The following is a 20706-nucleotide window of genomic DNA, read 5'->3' on the forward strand; positions in this document are numbered from 1 at the left end:
TAATGTCACTGAGCACTATGAAAGTATCTGATCCTGTACCATTGGCCACATTGGACTGGCTGCTGTAATGCTGCCTTGCAATTCAGGACCAATATTTACAATTCTAAAAACAAACAAGAACAGTATACAATTGTTGCTCAATTGTGTATGATGCTTTTTGCACTTACATATAATTATAGTGTATATTTCTATATCTATATCTGAGCTGTTTATGTACATGACCAATAGTGAGTGTTCTGGAATAAGCCTCACCTCCATGGCCTATTTCTTACAAAGGATTTGTCCATACTACATTACAGTAATAATACATCATAATACATCATATGGTGATCTTGCCATCATTTAAAAATCCCACAAACGTTTTTGCTAGTTTAAAAATGGTTGGGTCAGCTTTTTGCACCTGTTCAATTATGGTAGAAAAGGAGGTTTTCTTTTCATAGCATTATTTCCATGCAGTTTACTCCTGAGGCAAGCATAAGGTGTATATATGTTGCATACAAATAGATGTATAGTGCTCTCCTACCTTGCTTTGTGTGCCTGTCAAGGAGGAACAGCCAGGATACTAATGATCAGTAACGCTGTGATGCCAACCATAACATGGCTGCCACTGATTAATGATGCAGAGATTTTTGGAGACATCCGCAACATGACTGCTTCAGCTGGGTCACTGCACCATGTGAGTGCACTGAGCTTCAGAACACATGACTCTAAGGGCCAATGGGGAGGTAGCATGAATTTTCAAGTGAGCTCTTTGGGGGGGGGGCGAGGAGGACAGTTAAAGAGAGAGAGAAAACCAAAGAAAACAGCAGTCTCTGACTAGGGACTCCCTGCCGGGATTTTGTTTTCCTGTGAGTATCCTGCAGGTCTGCACAGAAGAACTGATATAAAGGCTCCTAGAGGAAGCCTGGGGAGCGCAAGTACTTTTCTCTGACACTCCATAGGGGGAAAGATTTCAGTTCTGGCTGATTTCAGAGCTTGCCAATTCACTATAGTGCCATTCAACTCTACCTTCAACTTAGTTATTCATCTGCATCAGCTGTAAGCCTGAGGTTTACAAGTAAACCTGGGTCTTATATTGTTTTCAGCTTGAATCCCTGATCCCATCACCATCCCCCCTGGGGTGGAAGGGGCATCTTCTTCTGCTCATCACAGTTTAAACTAGCATTGTGCTTCTGTATTGTCTGTCACCCTCAGAAGGTCAATGGCACTTCTGTATCTCAAGGACCACGAAGCATTGCAGCACACACCTGCCGAGGGCTGGGGGGCAATTGCATTTGTTTGTGCAAATGTAATTATGTATTGCTGAAGTATTGAGCTCACTGATAATCTAAAGGTATACCAGGCTTTGGTACAAGTAAATATAAACATTTACAGTATTAAATGGTTCTAGGTGCAGAATGTTACTGTAGAACTGTTATACTGATTGTAGAAGTTTGCATTTGTGTTTACTCTAATAATATTTCTATTGATTATGGATGTTTACATTGGAATATGCATAGCTTCTACTGCAGTCCTAGTTACTGCAATAATAAAAACAGTGTTGTTTTATTTCAATTTGTTTGTTGGTTCACAGGGACAATTCCTCTCAGAAGCCTATTCATGGAGGGGAGAATCCATTATAGGCCACACCCCTGGGGGTGAGGGGGCTACAGATATGATGTCGAGGAAAGAAAGAAATGTACGTATAGACAGTACAGTACTTTGAAGGGTGTAGATCAATACATAATACATCAGCTGACTATTAGTTCTTAGAGAAAAGAAAACATTTTCTTGTAAGGGTCCAACATTGTGGAGCTCTCATCTCTCTGAACTTAACAGTAGATTGTAAAAGCCTTGCTCGTGCAAAAACGGCCTCATGCACGCCTATGTGGGCCGCATGTGAGCAACGCAAATCTTAAGAAGCCAGGAACTATGCGCGAAACCTGTGCATGCGTCAAGAATAAGGAGGCAGAAAAGGGGTCAAGATGTACACGAGGCTCACCATGGCAACTTGTGCCAGGTTACCTGTGTAACTTTACTGTTGGTCCTGATGAGATGTAAGTCTGGAGATTTTGGGCCAGAGGGATCCTGAACACTGGTGGGGTGGGGGAGAGAGAGAGACACTTTTGAAGGGCCAGTCTGACACTCTATATCTCCCACTGTAAGAGGGGCACTTTCAGGGTGCAGGGTGGGGTTTTGGGGGAGGGAGAGGTGTTACATTTGTCTACCTAGGGTGCAAGGGTCTATCTCCCCTCTTTAAAAAAGGTTCTCTCTCTCTATCTCGTCACAAGTACACAACACATACATGTAGTATGAATATTTTAAATGGTATGTGTGCAAGTACACACACAATATAAAATCAAGCATATTTTTGTTTGCATGCCCAATAAGCGCGTTTATGGGCACAATGCACACGCCTTTTACTTGTAAGGATATAAAGGAGATTACTACATTCCAAAAGTTGTGTAAAGCCTGCATTATTTACATTGGCTTTTGACTAATTATTAGGCAGCTTGTACATTCTGTTCACTCTGATTAGCTAGAATACTTTTAATAAACGAAAGCTTGCATATTTAGCAGTTGTACACTGCTTTGATCTTCAGACCTGAAAGTGATAAATGGAAATTTTTAAATAAAAAAAAAATATTCAAGATCTAGAATTAGTTACTGGATTGCTATTCCTTTTTAATAATTTTATATGTTTATATTATTTATTATATTACATGATATTTTATTTTGTACTATTGATTATTTGTATTTTTTGGATTGAACACCGCTTTGAACATTTTGATGGGCGATATATAATATATTAAATAAATAAGAAAACATTTATTTAATATATTATATAACTATGATAAAGACACTTGGAAGGGCTTCAGTTACTCGTCTGCTATGGTATGAAGATTTGGTTTTTATGACCTAGCAAGCAAATTGCTTTGAGACTTTTATTGGAGCAGTTTTAATGACAGATCGTCAGACTGCTCATTAGCACATACTTCTTTCACTATTAAAATTATATAGAGGTCCCTTACAGGAGTGTTGTTTTTACAAAATGAACAAAGACCTTTAAATGGCTTAAAGTAGTTCGCTATTGTTAGCACAACCTTTAATGTACACCCATTCAGTAAGCCTTTTCATTCATTCTGAGAACCAGAAAGGCCAGGAAGCTTGTTTACTGTGGAACTCAAATGAGCCACCAGAGGGCATAAGAAGGTTATTAATGAGACACTAAGGAACACTGTCGCTATGAGCTCCATGAACAACAGGCATTTTAATAAATCACATTTTTCAGAAAGTTAGGTGTCACCAAACAAGTACATACCTATCTCCTGCAATGTCTTGGCTCCAAATTTGTCATGCAATGTGTGTTACAAGAGCTAGTACAGAATACTTATCTTTTTAAAAAGGGTGCCTCACAGGCAAGATTGGATACAAGTTGAGGCACAATTCTTTTTTTTTTTTTTTTTTTTGTTTTGTTTTGACCCAACAGTTTCTGTTTTTTGGCTCTCTAGATTAATCAAAACCAGGGCTGGCACCATTCGCAGCTACCATAGGCCGAGATTCATGATGAATCTAGGTCTTTGCTCATTTTGTAAAAACAACACTTCTATAAGGGACCTCTATATAATTTTAATAGTGAAACAAGTATGTGCTAATGAGCAGTCTGATGATCTGTCATTAAAACTGCTCCAATAAAAGTCTCAAAGCAATTTGCATGCTAGTTCGTAAAACCAAATCTTCATCCCATAGCAGACGAGTAACCGAAGACCTGCCATGTGTCGTTTTTATCATATTATATATTATACATTTATAGCAGAATGATGAGTCACACTAAAAAAAAAAAAAAAAAGGGGCGGGGACAATAGCGTCCACCCAGTACAAGGCGGCGGTGTGGTTTCGCCTGCCGCGGTGTGGCTGCACCGCACGCTATCGCCCCCATAGCGCCACAGGAAAGGTGGTGTTTCCTGCAGTGCTGCCGGTAATAATGCATAAAACATTATCGCCCGCAGTGCTAGCGGGTCCTAACACCCTTGAAACCCCGCCCACACTGCTCCCCTTCCTCTAATTAGCATGTTGCTGCCACGATGTGGAAGTTATCGCGTGCGGTAGGGCATTATCGCGTGTGTGATTACGCTCTAATGCACGCGATAACCCCACATCGTGGTTTGATAAATGACCCTTTCAGGTTGCTGTTTTGTGTCCCTTCTCAATTTCTTTAGTTCAGTCATTGCAGCAACAATTCTCAGCTAGGGGGCCACAAATCATGACTCCTTCCAGAAACCGGCAATTGTGGTCCTTAAATTCAGCCACTAGTTGTCACCATTGCTTGATGACTATGATTGCCATCCCCATGAAGCTGGAAAAACTGCCTCCACAGCATTCCCAGCCCCAGCAACCTGGGAAGTAGAAGACCTGACTCCGGAATCGAATCCTCCTCATGGCACTGCTGATGAACCACCGGGCTGGTTTGAGGCACCACTCCTAACACCTAAGTATACTCCTCTCATTCTTATTAATATGTTTAGCTTCTTTGCCTTCTTCCTTTGAAGGGAAGTTCAATATTGTTTACAATCAGTTTGTACCCACAACTCCTTGATTTTCCTTTTCTTGGTCATACCCAGACTCAGTAAAACAAGTCTGAAGTACTAACTGAAAAACCCAGTATCGTTCCTAGCCCTAGTATAGTATATGCTCAGAGGAGGAGGGAGGCAACTTTTGAGAACTGGGCCAGAAAGATATACATTTTAACACTGAAAAAATTGTGAGCTAAACTTTGACCACATGATGAGTGATTTTGCATTATATTGTGTCTTCAGTGTATGTGATAGAGCCCCTCTGTTGTTAAGGGACTTATGCATATAATTTCATATGGGGCTAGGATAAAATGAGATACAATCAAAACATGAGAAGCCAATATTAAAAAAAAAACTCTTGAGTGCCAAAATGTAAGAACTTAAGCTAGGCATCTAATTTTAGTTATACAAAGGGGCCTATGTTTTCAGCTGAAAATTCACCTAAATTTAGGACTGCTATTCATGTATATAGATTTTAGAGATGTGAATCGTGTCCTCGATCGTCTTAACGATCGATTTCGGCTGGGAGGGGGAGAGAATCTTATTGTTGCCGTTTGGGTGTTTAAAATATCGTGAAAATCGTTAAAATCGTGAGCCGGCACACTAAAACCCCCTAAAACCCACCCCCGACCCTTTAAATTAAATCCCCCACCCTAAATGCCTTAATACTTCATCAACTTTGGGAGGAAGTACTTACTTGCCCTAAACCAATGGCAGGAAAACCGGCACACTAAAACCCCCTAAAACCCACCCCCGACCCTTTAAATTAAATCCCCCACCCTCCCGAACCCCCCCCCCCCAAATGCCTTAAATTACCTGGGGGTCCAGCGGCGGTCCGGAACGGGCTCCTGCAATTGAATTGTGTTGTCTTCAGCCGGCGCCATTTTGCAAAATGGCGGCCGCAAAATGGCGGCGGCCATAGACCAACACGATTCGACTGCAGGAGGTCGTTCCGGACCCCCGCTGGACTTTTGGCAAGTCTTGTGGGGGTCAAGAGGCCCCCCCAAGCTGGCCAAAAGTCCCTGGGGGTCCAGCGGGGGTCCGGGAGCGATCTCCTGCCGCGAATCGTTTTCCGTACGGAAAATGGCGCCGGCAGATCGACTGCAGGAGGTCGTTCAGCGGGGGTTCCGGACCGCCGCTGAATGACCTCCTGCAGTCGATCTCCTGCCGGCGCCATTTTCCGTACGGAAAACGATTCGCGGCAGGAGATCGCTCCCGGACCCCCGCTGGACCCCCAGGGACTTTTGCCCAGCTTGGGGGGGCCTCCTGACCCCCACAAGACTTGCCAAAAGTCCAGCGGGGGTCCGGAACAACCTCCTGCAGTCGAATCGTGTTGGTCTATGGCCGCCGCCATTTTGCAAAATGGCGCCGGCTGAAGACAACACAGTTCAATTGCAGGAGCCCGTTCCGGACCGCCGCTGGACCCCCAGGTAATTTAAGGCATTTGGGGGGGGTTCGGGAGGGTGGGGGATTTAATTTAAAGGGTCGGGGGTGGGTTTTAGGGGGTTTTAGTGTGCCGGTTTTCCTGCCATTGGTTTAGGGCAAGTAAGTAAGTTCCTGCCCTCCCCCTTCCCCCGATTTACGATTTTTTAACGATAAAGCGGGGGAATTGGTATTGTATCGTGGCCCTAACGATTTTTGACGATTTAAAATATATCGGACGATATTTTAAATCGTCAAAAAACGATTCACATCCCTAATAGATTTAGGAGCCTAGACTAGGTCTTAAATTTAGGGTCCTGGCGTGGCATTCATTGTGAAATGATAGGAAAAATGCAATGAAACATTCTGTTTCATTATGTGCTATTTCATAAGAAAACAAAAAGAAAATCTAAACTAAATTTGTTGGGTTTTTCCTCTCTTTTGGAGTGTAGCATCAGCCAAGTTTCTCGCCGGCGTTGCATCTCTCCCCCCAGCACCCTTAATAAAAAAAAATTAACATCCTCCCAGGCCTTCCCTTATTTCCTCCATCCTCTCCAGACCCTTCTTACCCTCTTTGTGGATCACAAGAAGTTGAAATGGGAAAGAACGATCCCCAGTTATTCTTGCCCCACTGGGTCCCCACAGAAGCAAAACCTGTCCAGCAACTGAAAGTAAAAATAAACACCCCTCCTCTACCAAGCAACCGTCGACAAAAATGTAGGAGTTCAGATAGCTGGTTCTGTCTGACTGGCTGCATATTCAGAAAAAACTAGAACTAGAAGTGCTAACAGAAACATGGATACTCTCGAAAGTTCATTTGATAGGCTTTTCTCTCCTCATGTTGATAATATTGGTGAGGCAGGTTGCCAGTGGTGGGGAGCAGTTTAGAAAGGCCAAGATGGACAAGAGGCTGGGTGTTGAGGAAGCAGCCATATTAGTGTTGGTGGATGCTCAGATTATTATGGAACCTAGTGGTTGTAAATTGGAGGGTGGGGTTGCTGGGTGAGAACTATTAAAGAGATCTTGCATGGCACTCTGCTACAGGAGTGTATAATAATATAGCAAATTTGAATGAATAAATACATAAGTATAATGGAAGCTGACAAAAGCTGTCTTGAATAAGGAGTAATATCCTAGTGGTGGTCACACTTTTGTTTCTGGCAGCTAGGATACGTATCCTTGGCAGTGTGGACAGGAATAACCAGGTAGACAGGATGAACCTGGAGACAAACATAGTAACATAGTTAATGATAGCAGATAAAGATGAAAATGATTCATCTGGATTGCCCAGCAAGTTATTTTAGGGTAATAATTGCCGCTCTGTGTAGGTTGCCCCCCTTGCCCTCTGTTAAGAGTAGTAACTGCCGTTCAGTGCAGGAAGAACCATGTCGAAATGTTCACTTTAGCTGTGAACATGTCCATGCTCTAGCCACTAGGGATCCTCTTTGTTCTTCGCACACCCTTTTGAATTCCCTTACCTTTTTTGTCTTCTTGGACAGCATTCCATCCATCCACACCCCTTTCTGCAAATATTTTGTGACATTGTTCCTGAGTCTTCCCCCTTTGGAGTTTCATATCATGACCTCCAGTTTCACAACTTTCTTTCCACAGAAAACGTTTGATTTTTGTACATCAAGATTCCTTTCAAGTATTTAAAAGTCTGTATCACATCTCTGCTGTCTCTCCTCTCCTCCAGGGTAGACATATTTAGGTTTCTTAAGTCTTCTGGTTCAGACCCTTTCTCTGGACCACCTCCAGCCTGTCCTTACCCTTTTTTGAGATATGGTCTCTAGAACTGAACACAGTACTCCAGGTGAGGCCTCCCCAAAAACCTGTCCAGAAGCATTAACACTTCTTGTTTTTTTCCATCTGGTTATGCCTTTCTCTCTCTCTTCAGATTTTCAGACACTATCACTCTGAGGTCTTTTTCCTGGTCCATGCATATCAGCCTTTTGCCCCCCATTGCTTATAGCTCCTTTGGGTTGCTGTACCCCAAATGCAAGACTTCACATTTCCTGGCATTGAAACCCAGCTGACAAACCTTTTAACCCTTCCTTGAGCTTTCTTAGATCGCTTCCCATTTTCTCTACTCCTTCAGGTGTGTCCACTCTGTTGCAGACCTTAGTGTCATCTGCAAAAAGATAAACTCTGTCTTCTAATCCCTCCACAACATTGCTTTCAAAGATATTAAACAGAACTGGTTCCAGAACTGATCCTTGAGGAACTCCAATTATCACTCTTCTCTCTTCAGAGTAGGTTCCATTTACCACTACTCACTGATGTCTGTCAGTCAGCCAGTTTATAATCTATTCCACCACCTTGAGACCCACTTCCAGGCTTCTTATTTTATTCATGAGCCTGCTATTCGGGGCTGTATCAAATGCCTTGCTGAAATCCAAATAAACCACATCAAGTGCTCTTCCTTGATCTAATTCTTTAGTCAGCCAGTCAAAAGACAAATCAATCAGATTGGTTAGAAAGGACCTTCCTCTGGTGAAACCACATTGCCTCAGATCCTGCAAGCCACTGGATTGTAGATGGTTCATTATTCTTTCCTTTAGCAGAGTCTCCATTAATTTTCCCACTCTGAGTAAGGCTAACCGGCCTGTAGTTTCCCATCTCCTCTCACAGCTGCCCTTCTCCAATTTTGTAGCAGTCTCCAAGGATCTACAGAACAGGTTCTTCAGCGGACTTACCAGTACTTCTCCAAGCTACTGTTGTATTCTGGGATGTATCTCATCTGGCCTCATGGCCTTGTCCACTTTCATTTTTGCTAGTTTCTTCCACTCTCTTCTGTAAATTAGGTTGTAGCTATCCCACTCCCATCTTTTCTCTTGCCGACCAGCAAACATCCTTCTCCAAGATTTTCATTAGAGAACACTAAACTGAAGAGTTTGATTAATATTTCTGGTATTTCCTCATCTTTCTCCACACCTTACTCCTTGTCTCCTTTCAATATTATCAGGCCATCTCTGGCCTTCCTTCTTTCTTTGATATGAAAAATGATTTGAAAATCTAGGGCAGCCTCTCCCTCCTTGGCTGGGTTTGAACTGCTGGCCCCAGCGACTGAAACTAAGGATAAAAGTCTACAAAATCATGAAAGGACTTGATGTTAATGTAAATTGGTTATTTACGTACTCTCGCAGATAATAGAAGACCTGGGGGTACTCCATGAAGTTAGCAAGCAGCTCATTTAAAACAAATCGAAGAAAAATCTTTGTCACTGAGCGCATAGTTAAGCTGTGGAATTCATTGCCAGAGGATGTGGTTACAGCAGTTAGTATAGCTGGGTTTAAAAAGGTTTGGATAAGTTCCTAGAGAATAAATGCAGAAACTGCTATTACAGTAATTAATGAGCAATAGTAGCTTGTGATCTATCTAATGTTTGGGTACTTGCCAGGTACTTGTGACTTGGATTGGCCACTGTTGGAAACAGGATACTGGGCTTGATGGACCCTTGGTCTGACCTAGTATGGCATTTCTTATGTTCTTATGTTCTTAACTGCAAAAAGTCTTGGAGTGTGGTCATTACATTTTTATTTTGTTTCATTTTTTAATTTCTTTTTTTTTTATTTTTATTTTGTTTATGGTTTATTTAATTAAATTTCTTTGAAATTAAATAAAACTACAAAAACTAATGAAAAATAAGCAATCTGGAGGGCCCCTTCCCCTGCTGAAAAAAAACCAAAACAGCACTGTAAAAGATCTCCACCCAAGGCCTACCTCCCCACACCCCATCTCCCCCACCCCCCTTCCTCGGATGCATCATATCCCATCTGTAGAGTCTCAGAAGTGCAAATGGGGCAGAAGCAATCCCTGTTGTTCCTGCTCTGCCGGTTCCCCATTTAAAAATGATGCTTGTTGGCCCTGAGGCCAATGCCATTTTGTTTTATGGAGGAGTGAACATGCAACAGATGGGCGCTGACCTCAGGGTCAGCTGGTCCCATTTTGAAATAGGCAACCCTGTGGAGCAGAAGCAACTGGGATCACTGCTGCCCCATTTGGATGTCTGACAACCCACAGATGAGATAAGATGCATCCAGGGCAGGCCTGGGGGACCTGGGCTTGGATTGTTTTTGAAGTGGCTTCTTTCTTTCTTTCTTTCTTTTTGTGAAGAAGTGGAGGGAGGCTGGGCTGGTTGGATCATGGCAGATCTGGCTGGCGCTGGTGGCTGTTACTATTGAAAATGACATGTAAGATTTTTTTTTTTCTTGTTTGTTTCATTTACAAAACGAAATGAAACAGGAAATTTCACTTTCTTTTTCCAAATGATATGAAACAAAACAGGCAATTTTATTTCACATGAAAGCTGAACCCCCGAATGAGGTCAGCCAGTGTCATAATGAATGGTGGAGCCGACAGCAGGAGCGCTCTTCTGACCCTCTCATCTACTACAGAGGAGTAGGGCTGGACGGGAAGGGTTTATTAGGCTTAGGAGCGTTCTCATTCTGTCGGGCATGGAGGGAGAGAGATCCAGAGAGCCTGTGTGCATGTGTGTGGTGGAAGGGGTGTCATTCTGCCGGGAACATCACAGAGTATATCAGGCTTTGCATTAGTCCCCGGAGGCTAATACAAATATTTAACTATACTGCAGGGGAGAGGAAGATCTAGGCCCCCCACCCCCTGTATTGCCACCGAGCCAATGGGCCAGCCTGGCATTGTATTTTAAATTTAATGATGTTAATTATGGCATATTTTGAATAAGAAAGCCAACTGAAATTTTTTTTATGTGTTCTTATGTAAAATATAATTGCATGCTATACATTTTGGGGCGGATTTTCAGAGCCCTGCTCGCGTAAATCCGCCCAAAACCGGGCGGATTTACGCGAGCAGGGCCCTGTGCGCCGGGAAGCCTATTTTACATAGGCCTCCCGGCGCGCGCAGAGCCCCGGGACTCGCGTAAGTCCCGGGGTTCTCCGAGGGGGGCGTGTCGGGGGCATGTCGGGGGGCGGGCCCGGTCGTCGCGGCGTTTCGGGGGCGTGTCGGCAGCGTTTTGGGGGGCGGGTACGGGGGCGTGGCTACGGCCCGGGGCGGTCCGGGGGCGTGGCCACGCCCTCCGTACCCGCCCCCAGGTCGCGGCCCGGCGCGCAGGAGGCCCGCTCGCGCGCGGGGGATTTACTTCTCCCTCCGGGAGGCGTAAATCCCCAGAGAAAGGTAAGGGGGGGTGTAGACAGGGCCGGGGGGGTGGGTTAGGTAGAGGAAGGGAGGGGAAGGTGAGGGGAGGGCGTTAGAGGATTCCCTCCAAGGCCGCTCCGAAATCGGAGCGGCCTTGGAGGGAACGGGGGTAGGCTGCGCGGCTCGGCACGCGCCGGCTATACAAAATCGATAGCCTTGCGCGCGCCGATCCAGGTTTTTAGCAGATACGCGCGGCTCCGCGCGTATCTACTAAAATCCAGCGTACTTTTGTTTGCGCCTGGAGCGCAAACAAAAGTAGGCTATTCGCGCGCCTTTTAAAATCCGCCCCTTAATATAGGGCTGTGCATTTTAGATTAAATATCGTCTCAGGAAATTATTTCCATAAACTAAGGCACCTACTTTCTTTCTTTCTTTCTTTCTTGGCATTTGCTTGCTCTCCAAGAATAAGGGAACGGCAAGAGCAGAAATCTCCTATGGCAGGCCATCTTGTCAGCAAAAAGGAAAACAGAAGCACAGATAGGGGTAGATTTTAAAAAGCATTTACTAGAGCAAAACTGGTTTTTGCTCGAGTAAATACACTTTACTCAAGTAAGTGGGCTTTTCAAAATTGCTACAATATATGCCATTGAATTGTCCATAGGATTTACTCAAGTAAGTGCACTTTACTCGAGTAAATAGCTTTTGAAAATTGCTACGATAGTATGTCACATTTACATGCGTAACTCCTTTGAAAATGACCCCCATATTGTAGAAATCAAGCAGCCACCCCTTATAGATGAATGGCATCCGAAATACTGTGTGTTGCGGTCCAGTAGTACCATAAGCATGGAGAGGAGCTCTATTGGTTAGGTGAAAACAGTTCCAGTTGAGATGTGTTCCTGCTTTCATATTCTGCACTACAAAAAAATTCTTAATAGTAAGGCAATAGTTAGATCAGTGGTGTAGCCATGGGTGGGCACTGGGGATGTGTGTCCTCTTAATTTTGGTTCAAGTCACATTTGAGTCAGCCCTTTAAAGGTGCAGGAGTTAGAATGCACTGGAATCCTTGCCAGCCCATGATCGTCTGTGCCTTTAAGAGGGCTAACTTGAACGCGAAGCGCCACTGCCCTTGGGCAAGACTTGTAAAACTTTGAGGCCATGAAAGTCTGTTTACTTTTGGCAGGTAATTTATTTATCCCTCCTCCTTTCACCCTCTTAAAAACTCAGGAATGGCTGGGCTGGGTAGAAGCCTGTTTGCATAATTGCTCTTCAGCAGACTGACCATTGTAAAAAGTAGCTGCCTTAATCACAGAGGAAGAGTGAGAAACAGCAGAGACAGGGCAGGGAGAGAGTAAGGAGAACGGAGATAAAGAGACTTTTTCAGAGACTAAAAAGGATTTGTAGCCCATGCCCCCATATAGGATGGGGTAAAGGGTGGAGGTCTGGCCACAGTGCCCCCTCCCAAAACAAACAAAAAAATCCATTTTGGCTATGGACCCTGGTTTGGACAAATAGCGAAGCACCACAAAGCGGGAGAAGTGAAGCTGGGTGCGTTACGCTAACACTCCGGCCGTGTACCTGGTGGCCAGCAGAGGGTAACTGTAAACGGGGTGCAGCCAGGCTTCCTTCATCCGTGGCATGCCATCGTAAAGTAACAGGTCCTTCTCGGTCAGCACGACTAGCACAGGCTTCCAGGGCCTCTCGTTCTCCCCCAGCACCTGAAACAGAACAGACCTTCGATGAAGCGGGGAGGGAGCGTGGGGGTGGTCAGCAGGCAGCATGCAGCATAGTGTCAGGCTCTGGGTGGAGGGAAAGGAAAGGCCCTTCAGTGGCTGCGTTATATTATTGCAGCGGTTACCAGACTCTCACCCAAGACCCGCTGTCAAGCTATTTATTTATTAAAGCATTCTGTTCAGCAATCTGCCATAAAATCATTCAAAGCGGATGAACAGTGAAATAATGCAAACAATTTATGCAATAAATCAAATAATCACCGCTGTAAGCTAAATAAAATTAAAAATGAAAACTGAGAATGAAGACAATATATGCGCTCAAAAGCCCATCTCATATCCCGTAAGGTTTTTAATTTCTTCCTAATATGTAACCCCCTCCGCTACCCGTCTCAAGATTAAAGGTCACATATATTCCAAATTTGTGGGCCTGCAAAGGAAAAGGCAGAGCTCCAAGTTGTCTGCAAGCGGTAATCTAAAGGAAGGAATCACAAGCTGCTGTTTATCAGCAGAACATAGGGCAGGACCAGGGCTGTGATTTTAAATATTCTCGGCCACCCTTTCGCAGGGCTTTGAATATTAAGGTAAGAAACCTAAATTTGGCACAAGACAATGGGGAGCCAGTGCAATTCACCAGTTTAAGAGTCATGTGCACCTGTTTGCCACAGTCGTGCTGCCGAATCCTGTACTACTTGTAAAATACGTGTAGCTGTATTTTAGGCAGACCAAAATAAATGTACATTACAATAGTCTAACAATCAAATGATTTTCAGAAGACTGTGTTGGTAGGGAGCTTGCTAAACTAAAAGTAAATAAAGTGATGGGGCTGGATGGGATATATCCTAGGGCAGTGTTTCACAACCTTTTTCCTATTGAGACACACCTGACGGACGATGCTCAAATGTGTGACATACTGGTCATTACTGGTCTTATCCATGGCAGAAATAAGAAATAAAGGCCCAGTATTCATTTTACTGTTAAGAATGACACAAGGGAAAGATAAGTACTCTGTCTGAACAGAAATTACATAAATAGTAATAGGGGGGACTGACATCTCAATAAAGATTTGGCCTTTCGGAATTATTGAACTTTTCTTGTTTAATTGTTTTTTCTGGGTTTCTCTATAATGGACCTTTGCAATCTATTTTGCAACACAGCTGTTGGACTGGATAAATAGTAAACCTCCATACAACTGGGTCTTGAAACAGTTCACAAATGGGATCTCCCATACTGGATCCCAATGCTTCATTAATTGCAAATTCTGATTTGACTGTAAGCTGTTCTATTGCCTCTGTTTATTTACATTTATTATACTCCACCCTGAGACCAACTTTGGGAAAAGGCAGAATATAAGAACATAAGAATTGCCATATTAGGTCAGACCAAGGGTCCATCAAGCCCAGTATCCTGTTTCCAACAGTGGCCAATCCAGACCATAAGAACCTGGCAAGTACCCAAACATTAAATAAATCTCAAGCTACTATTGCATATTAATTAATAGCAGTTTATGGATTTTTCCTCTCGGAACTTATCCAAATCTTTTTTAAACCCAGTTACACTAAGTGCTGTAACCACATCCTCTGGCAATGAATTCCATAGCTTATCCTTGCGCTGAGTGAAAAAGAATTTTCTTTGATTTGTTTTAAATGAGCTACTTGCTAACTTCATGGAATGCTCCCTAGACCTTATATTATCTGAGAGAATAAATAACCTATCATGATTTTGTAGACCTCTATCATACCCCTCCTCCGTCATCTCTTCTCCAAAATGAACACCCTAACTTCCTTAGCCTTACTTCATAGGGCAGCCGTTCCATGCCTTGATCATGTTTTTTGGCAACAAATTTCACTGTTTGATTGCGTGTTTCATGAAAAAATACTTTTTCCAATTTGTTTTAAATCTGTTAGTTTCTTGGAGTGTCCTCTAGAGAGTCTTAGGGGACACTCCATGAAAGGGTAAATAATAGGAGTTTCCACGGGAAATATTTTTGGTTCAGTTTCATGTTTCATTCCTTTTGGATCAGAAGCTCATTTGTTTTCTTTGGGGGAAACAATGCATCCTTCATTTGACTCTAACTTTGGGATTTTTCATTCAAGTTTTATGAAACTTGCTGGCAGGCATCAGCAGCAGAGACAACAGAACCCAAAGACATCAAGAGTAGCTTAAACACCCCACAGTACCAGAGAGGGACACAGGTTACCAACAGTGGCATGAATTTCACAAACTACTATGAGAGAAGCAAAGGGGCACCACCAATAGCGGTACGAACACCCAAAGTGAAATAGCACAAACAATGGCATGAAGACTCCCAAGGCACCCAAAGCAGCATGAATACAGTGGCCTCAACATTCCAAAACACTCAGGGGTAAAGTAGTAAGAAGAATAGCATCAATACCCCAAGGCGCAGAGTGAGGAGAATAGTATCAATTTCAATGCCATCAACACCCTGACACATGAGTAAGGGGTAAGACATTTAGATGAATAGCATCAACAATGCAAGGCACCCAGTACAGAATGAGGCAGCATCAACACCTGATGAAGATAAGTGAGTAAGGGGAAAGACATCTTGAAGAGCAGCATCAATACCACCAGGCAGCTTGAAGAGTGGGGATCAACATTTGCAAAGCACTGAAGCAAGAGAGCGGCAGGGCAGGAGGAGCAGGCCATGTTGCAAAAGTGCCTAACAACATACAAGCCGATAGAGTAAAAATTGCGGGAGAGTGGGTGAGCGCCCGCTCTCCTGTGCGCGCGATTCAGAAAAAAAAATTATTCAAATTAGGGCCTGCGGTAAAAAGAGGCGCTAGGGACACTAGTGCATCTCTAGCACCTCTTTTTTGACAAGAGCGGCGGCTGTCAGCGGGTTTGACAGCCGACGCTCAATTTTGCCGGCACCGATTCTCAAACCCGCTGACAGCCACAGGTTCGGAAACTGGACGCCGGCAAAATTGAGCGTCCGGTTTTCAAGCCGCGGACCAATTTAAATTTTTTTTTTTTTAATTTGTAACTTTTGGAACCTCCAACTTAATATCGCCATGATATTAAGAAAGGAGGGTGCACAGAAAAGCAGTAAAAACTGCTTTTCTGTGCACTTTCCCGGTGCTTGCAGGAATTAACGCCTACCTTTGGGTAGGCGCTAATTTCTGAAAGTAAAATGTGCGGCTTGGCTGCATATTTTACTTAGTGGATCGCACGGGAATAACTAATAGGGCCATCAACATGCATTTGCATGTTGCAGGTGCTATTAGTTTTGAGGGGATTGGACGTGCGTTTTCGACGCGCTATTACCTCTTACTGAATAAGGGGTAAAGCTAGCGTGTCGAAAACGTGCGTCCAAATGCGGGATAACAACATACAGGCTGTATCGGCCTGATAGCAAAGCGCTGAACCAGAAGAGAGGCAGGGCAAGAGGAACAGGCTTGGCAGTGGGCGGCAGCAACAGCAGCAGCAGCAGCAAGACTCCAAGATCCCAAAGCAACTAGAGAGGGGCAGAGAAAAAAAAAGTTGTTTTTTTGTTTTTTTTTTAAATTTGTATAATGTTTTTCTTTCTGGGGTTAAACACCTCAGTATAGCCCGGAGAGAGATAGGGTAAGAGGAGAAGGCTGGGCAGCAACAGTGGCCCAAAAACACAGCAAGACACCGAACCAGTAGAGAGGCACCGTCTGAGCAGGCAGAGGGAGCAAGAGCAGCAGGGAACTGAGCTAAAAAAAAGTGTGGACATGGGGTTCACAGTAGCTGTGCTTTCAGTTCTCCTGCCACTCACATGGAAAGCCAGGGAAACCCAGCAGAGGGAAGTTTATTTTAAGGAAGGCTAAACTGCGTCAATACAGTCACAAACCAAAAATATCTCTAATTCAAATGTGGAGAGAATAATTTCTGCAAAAGTTTAAGAAAAGTTTCCTGACAACTGAGAATAAAAGTTGATACTAAACTTGGCATAAAAAAAAAGCGAAGAGCAGCAGTGCCTGATCACCCAGAAATATTTGTATGCCGGAATCATAAAAGATGCTTGTCTGCCATTGAACTGGCTTAATAGCAGCAGATTGTAATCATCTACCAGTCTATAAACTAAAAAAAAAACCAACATCTTGCTGTTTTCTGCATTAACAAATATAGGGGTAGATTTTCAAATACCGCGAATAGGCGTACTTTTGCTGGCGCAACAGGCGCCAGCAAAAGTACGCGGGATTTTAGTAGATACGCGCGTAGCGAAATCGGAGCGGCCTCGGAGGGAATCCTCTAACGCCCTCCCCTCACCTTCCCCTCCCTTCCTCTACCTAACCCACCCGCCCGGCCCTGTCTAAACCCCCCCCCCCTTACCTTTGTCGGGGGATTTACGCCTCCCAGAGGGAGGCGTAAATCCCCGCGCGCCAGCGGGCCTCTTGCGCGCCGGGACGCGACCTGGGGGTGGGTACGGAGGGCGCGGCCACGCCCCCGGATTGCCCCGGGCCGTAGCCACACCCCCGGGCCCGCCCCCGGAATGCTCCGGACACACCCCGAAAACGCCGCACGGTTCGGGCCCACCCCCGACACGCCCCCCTCGCCAAACCCCAGGACTTACGCGAGTCCCGGGGCTCTGCGCGCGCCGGTAGGCCTATGTAAAATAGGCTCACCGGCGCGCAGGGCCCTGCTCGCCTAAATCCGCCCGGATTTAGGCGAGCAGGGCTCTTAAAATCCGCCCCATTATTTTAGTGTTTGTTATGCAAGTGAAACCACTTGTCTTAAATCCTTCAAGATGTAAGGACCTGAGAAAAGGCATTCACTTAATCTGCCTTTCTTGCACGTGGAGGAGCACAAACAGCATGAAACCTTGCTGGCTATTTTCAAATAACCAGCTAGCTTCTTCCAGCTGCCCAACACTGCAATGTTTCTGCAAACTAATTGCCTGCTTCAGGGGCTTCTTGAAAAACTAGCATTTAAATCTTATGCAAATCTCACATCTTGAAAAATGGCGGGCTGTTTGGACTCCTCCACTATGTACATAGTGTGATATTTGGGTTGAATGTCAGGATACATTTATGCTATGTGATTAGATGGGTTATATAGTTTACAGTATACCTGTCTGAAAAATAATGGCAAATTAGTTTTACATATACTATCATTTATATGTGTGATAGTTATATTTGCTATTTGCACAGATGTTTTTAAATACAAGATAAATTTGTATTGCTTTGATAAAATCTTTTTAGGTTCATTATATATATGTATATTTTAAATTATTTGCATTTTTTGCTTATCACTTTTTAGTGATATTGAAATATTTGTTGAAGAGTATGAGACAAAGTGATGTATAATATTGATTAGGGGGTCTCTCTTTTGTTATGTATGTCATGAATTAGTTTTGAGAAACCAAGTTTAGCCTTTAGTTATATTTTACCTTTTTAATTTTGTAAACCTTTTATTGTTTTTACTTTATGAAATAAAGTATCAAATCCCCTAGCATTTTTCTGCCACCATCTGTAATGACAAAAATGGAATGGTCATGTGTTTCTGGCCTCGAGGACAGCCATCTGTCAGCCTCCTTATTGCTATGACGTGGATTGAGGTTATGGTTCTGATTCATCACTTCAGCACAGCCCAACTGTACCCTCTGGGTGTGTCCACACTATAACTACTGCCTGACCCTGCCTCCTCCAGCTGCTACCAGTGTACCATCAGTGAGAAGTACACTGGAATGAGTAGTGTTCTGGCTGGTCCAGATGTCCCTGGCGCAATGGATGCTACTGCCCTCTGCCTTGGCCAGCTGTGCCTGTATAGGAAGATGACATTGAGTGTGTACAGGGTAGGGATCACCTGCCCCTAAATGTTTTCCATAAATAGTTATTAACCAGGTAGACTTGTAAAAGCCAGTGTTTTATATCTAGGAGTGATTTGGCAGCTACTTGTAATGTGGTCTGGCCACTGTCAGAGACAGGATGCTAGATCTTGGTCTGACCAGGACCGGATTTAGCATTTGGGTGCCCATAGGCAGGTCTGGAGAGTAGGGGGTGGAAGACTCTGGAGGTCAGATAGAGGGGTGAAGTCCCTCTACCTCCATTTCCCTTCAGAGTCCAAAGGGGCACTGCTAGATCACGCTGGAAGTGAATTGCTAGAGGAGGCTTTTCCCTTGAACAGTTGCACTCCTCTTTGGTATGGGTATTTGGTGCCTTCAAAATTTGATGCCCTGGGCAGTTGCCCATGTTGCCTATGCCTACATCCAGGCCTGAGTCTGACACAGTATGGCACTTCTTATGTTCTTATTTCCTGGAAAGAATTTTGTAATTTAAGGTTAAGGCATGCAGCAGCCACTTAAACCCTACATTGTCATCCACCTGCAGGGCTGGTCATCCAGGGCAATCATATCTCCAATGGTACATGAAGCTGCCTGCCTCTTACCTGGAGACAGTACTACAGAGCACTACCCATCTGTTCTATGGTTGCTTGTTGTCGATATGGGGATAGGGGGTTACTGGCCTTCTGCCTCACTGGGGAAGGGACAGGGGGCGGGGTTTCAATCTGGGAGGTGGATGTCCCCTTTGGCTTTCCAGCTTTGACTGGAGGTTGGGGGTCCCCAAACTAGTACTAGCCTCCCCTGAAACCAACTACACTGTATGCTGTTTCTTCTAATGATGGAGCATACCACTGTTTGAAAGCTGGCCAAGTACTTTTGCTCTATTTCAACAGTTGATGCATTCTGCAAAATGCTGATTCTCCATAATCGTGAAGTGCCTCTATACCTCTGATGTTTTGCAGAACCCCTCTTTGGATCCTTGGATGCTGCTGCTGCTGCTGCTGTGGCTGGAGTTTATTTATTTAAAAATATTTCTTTCTGTCTATCTAAAATTCTAGGTGGGTTACAATAAAAACATACACAGTCACATAAAAACAAGTATATCACATATACAAAATAAAATTACAACACTATTCATACGTGTCTCTAGGTTCCTCAAACCTTCCTCATCTCCTAGATTTTCAATATTCCCTTCCTCATAATCTTCAGATCCCTCAGGTGATTCATCTGAATCAGTGAAGTCTACAAAGATCTGCTCCAGGCACTGGTCAGAATGGATTAGGGAGCACTGTGCTAGTTTGGCTGATGTCCTCCTACTGGGGCACCCAGATACCCTGCATCTCTAATGGGTTTCCCCTCTCTTAAACCCAATCTCTCTTGATCGTACGATCCAACACCTCTCATCATCACCTCTGCTACTTGTGCTTCCCTCTTCTTCTCCCATTCCTATGTTTGCCTCTTGGTGATATGATGAAATTTATTAAAATAGATCACTATTGAGTAGGAACATTCAGTATTCTAATAATGGTTGTATACCCTAATGTGAACATGCACAGAGAGCAGACTAGTCAGTCCGGTTTTGTCATAAATAGCACCGTGAATGAAATCTGCTTGCTGAGTGACTATGTAGAATAAACAGTGAGACAATATAGGGCCAAATCCTACACCCAGAACGGGGGATGTAAATGGAGAAAGGGTGCAGCGTGAATAAGTATCCACAGTCCACAAAGAATTTTGTTGGAGAATTCAAAAATCAAATATTTTTTGAGGGAAAATCCAGCTGATGGGATATAGTTGCCAGAATAACGAAACGGGAGAAGATCCCAACCCCAGCACAAGCCGTGTTTCGCTGGTGAGCTTTATCAAGGGGAGGCAACCATCTATAAATCAAAGGGAGCAAACACTCAATAGGTATAAAATAACTGTGGAAAACAAAATGGCGCAGAGACTATCAAGGAGTAAAAAATGCATAGCAGCAAGATATAAACAGCGTTTAACAACAAGAGAAAATATACTTACTCTACACAGTCACATGAAATACATTTTCAAAGGAAGCTGAGAATGCGCAAAGGACAAAGAGCACAGGGCATATAAAAATTTTAAAAAGGTGCAAAACAAT

At 43.9% G+C, this 20706-nt stretch overlaps 1 protein-coding gene across 1 annotated transcript in view; it reads right to left on the reverse strand.

The window, feature by feature from the left end:
* Positions 1 to 20706, reverse strand: part of SNTB1 (syntrophin beta 1) — a 468335-nt gene that overhangs the window by 42426 nt on the left and 405203 nt on the right. Inside the window, exon 4 of the mRNA XM_029591959.1 lies at positions 12669 to 12808. Within this exon, the coding sequence (XP_029447819.1) occupies positions 12669 to 12808 (140 nt within the window). The remainder of the gene's footprint in view (positions 1 to 12668; positions 12809 to 20706) is intronic.

This window comes from Rhinatrema bivittatum, chromosome 2, assembly GCF_901001135.1.
Source record: "Rhinatrema bivittatum chromosome 2, aRhiBiv1.1, whole genome shotgun sequence".
NCBI lineage: Eukaryota > Metazoa > Chordata > Amphibia > Gymnophiona > Rhinatrematidae > Rhinatrema > Rhinatrema bivittatum.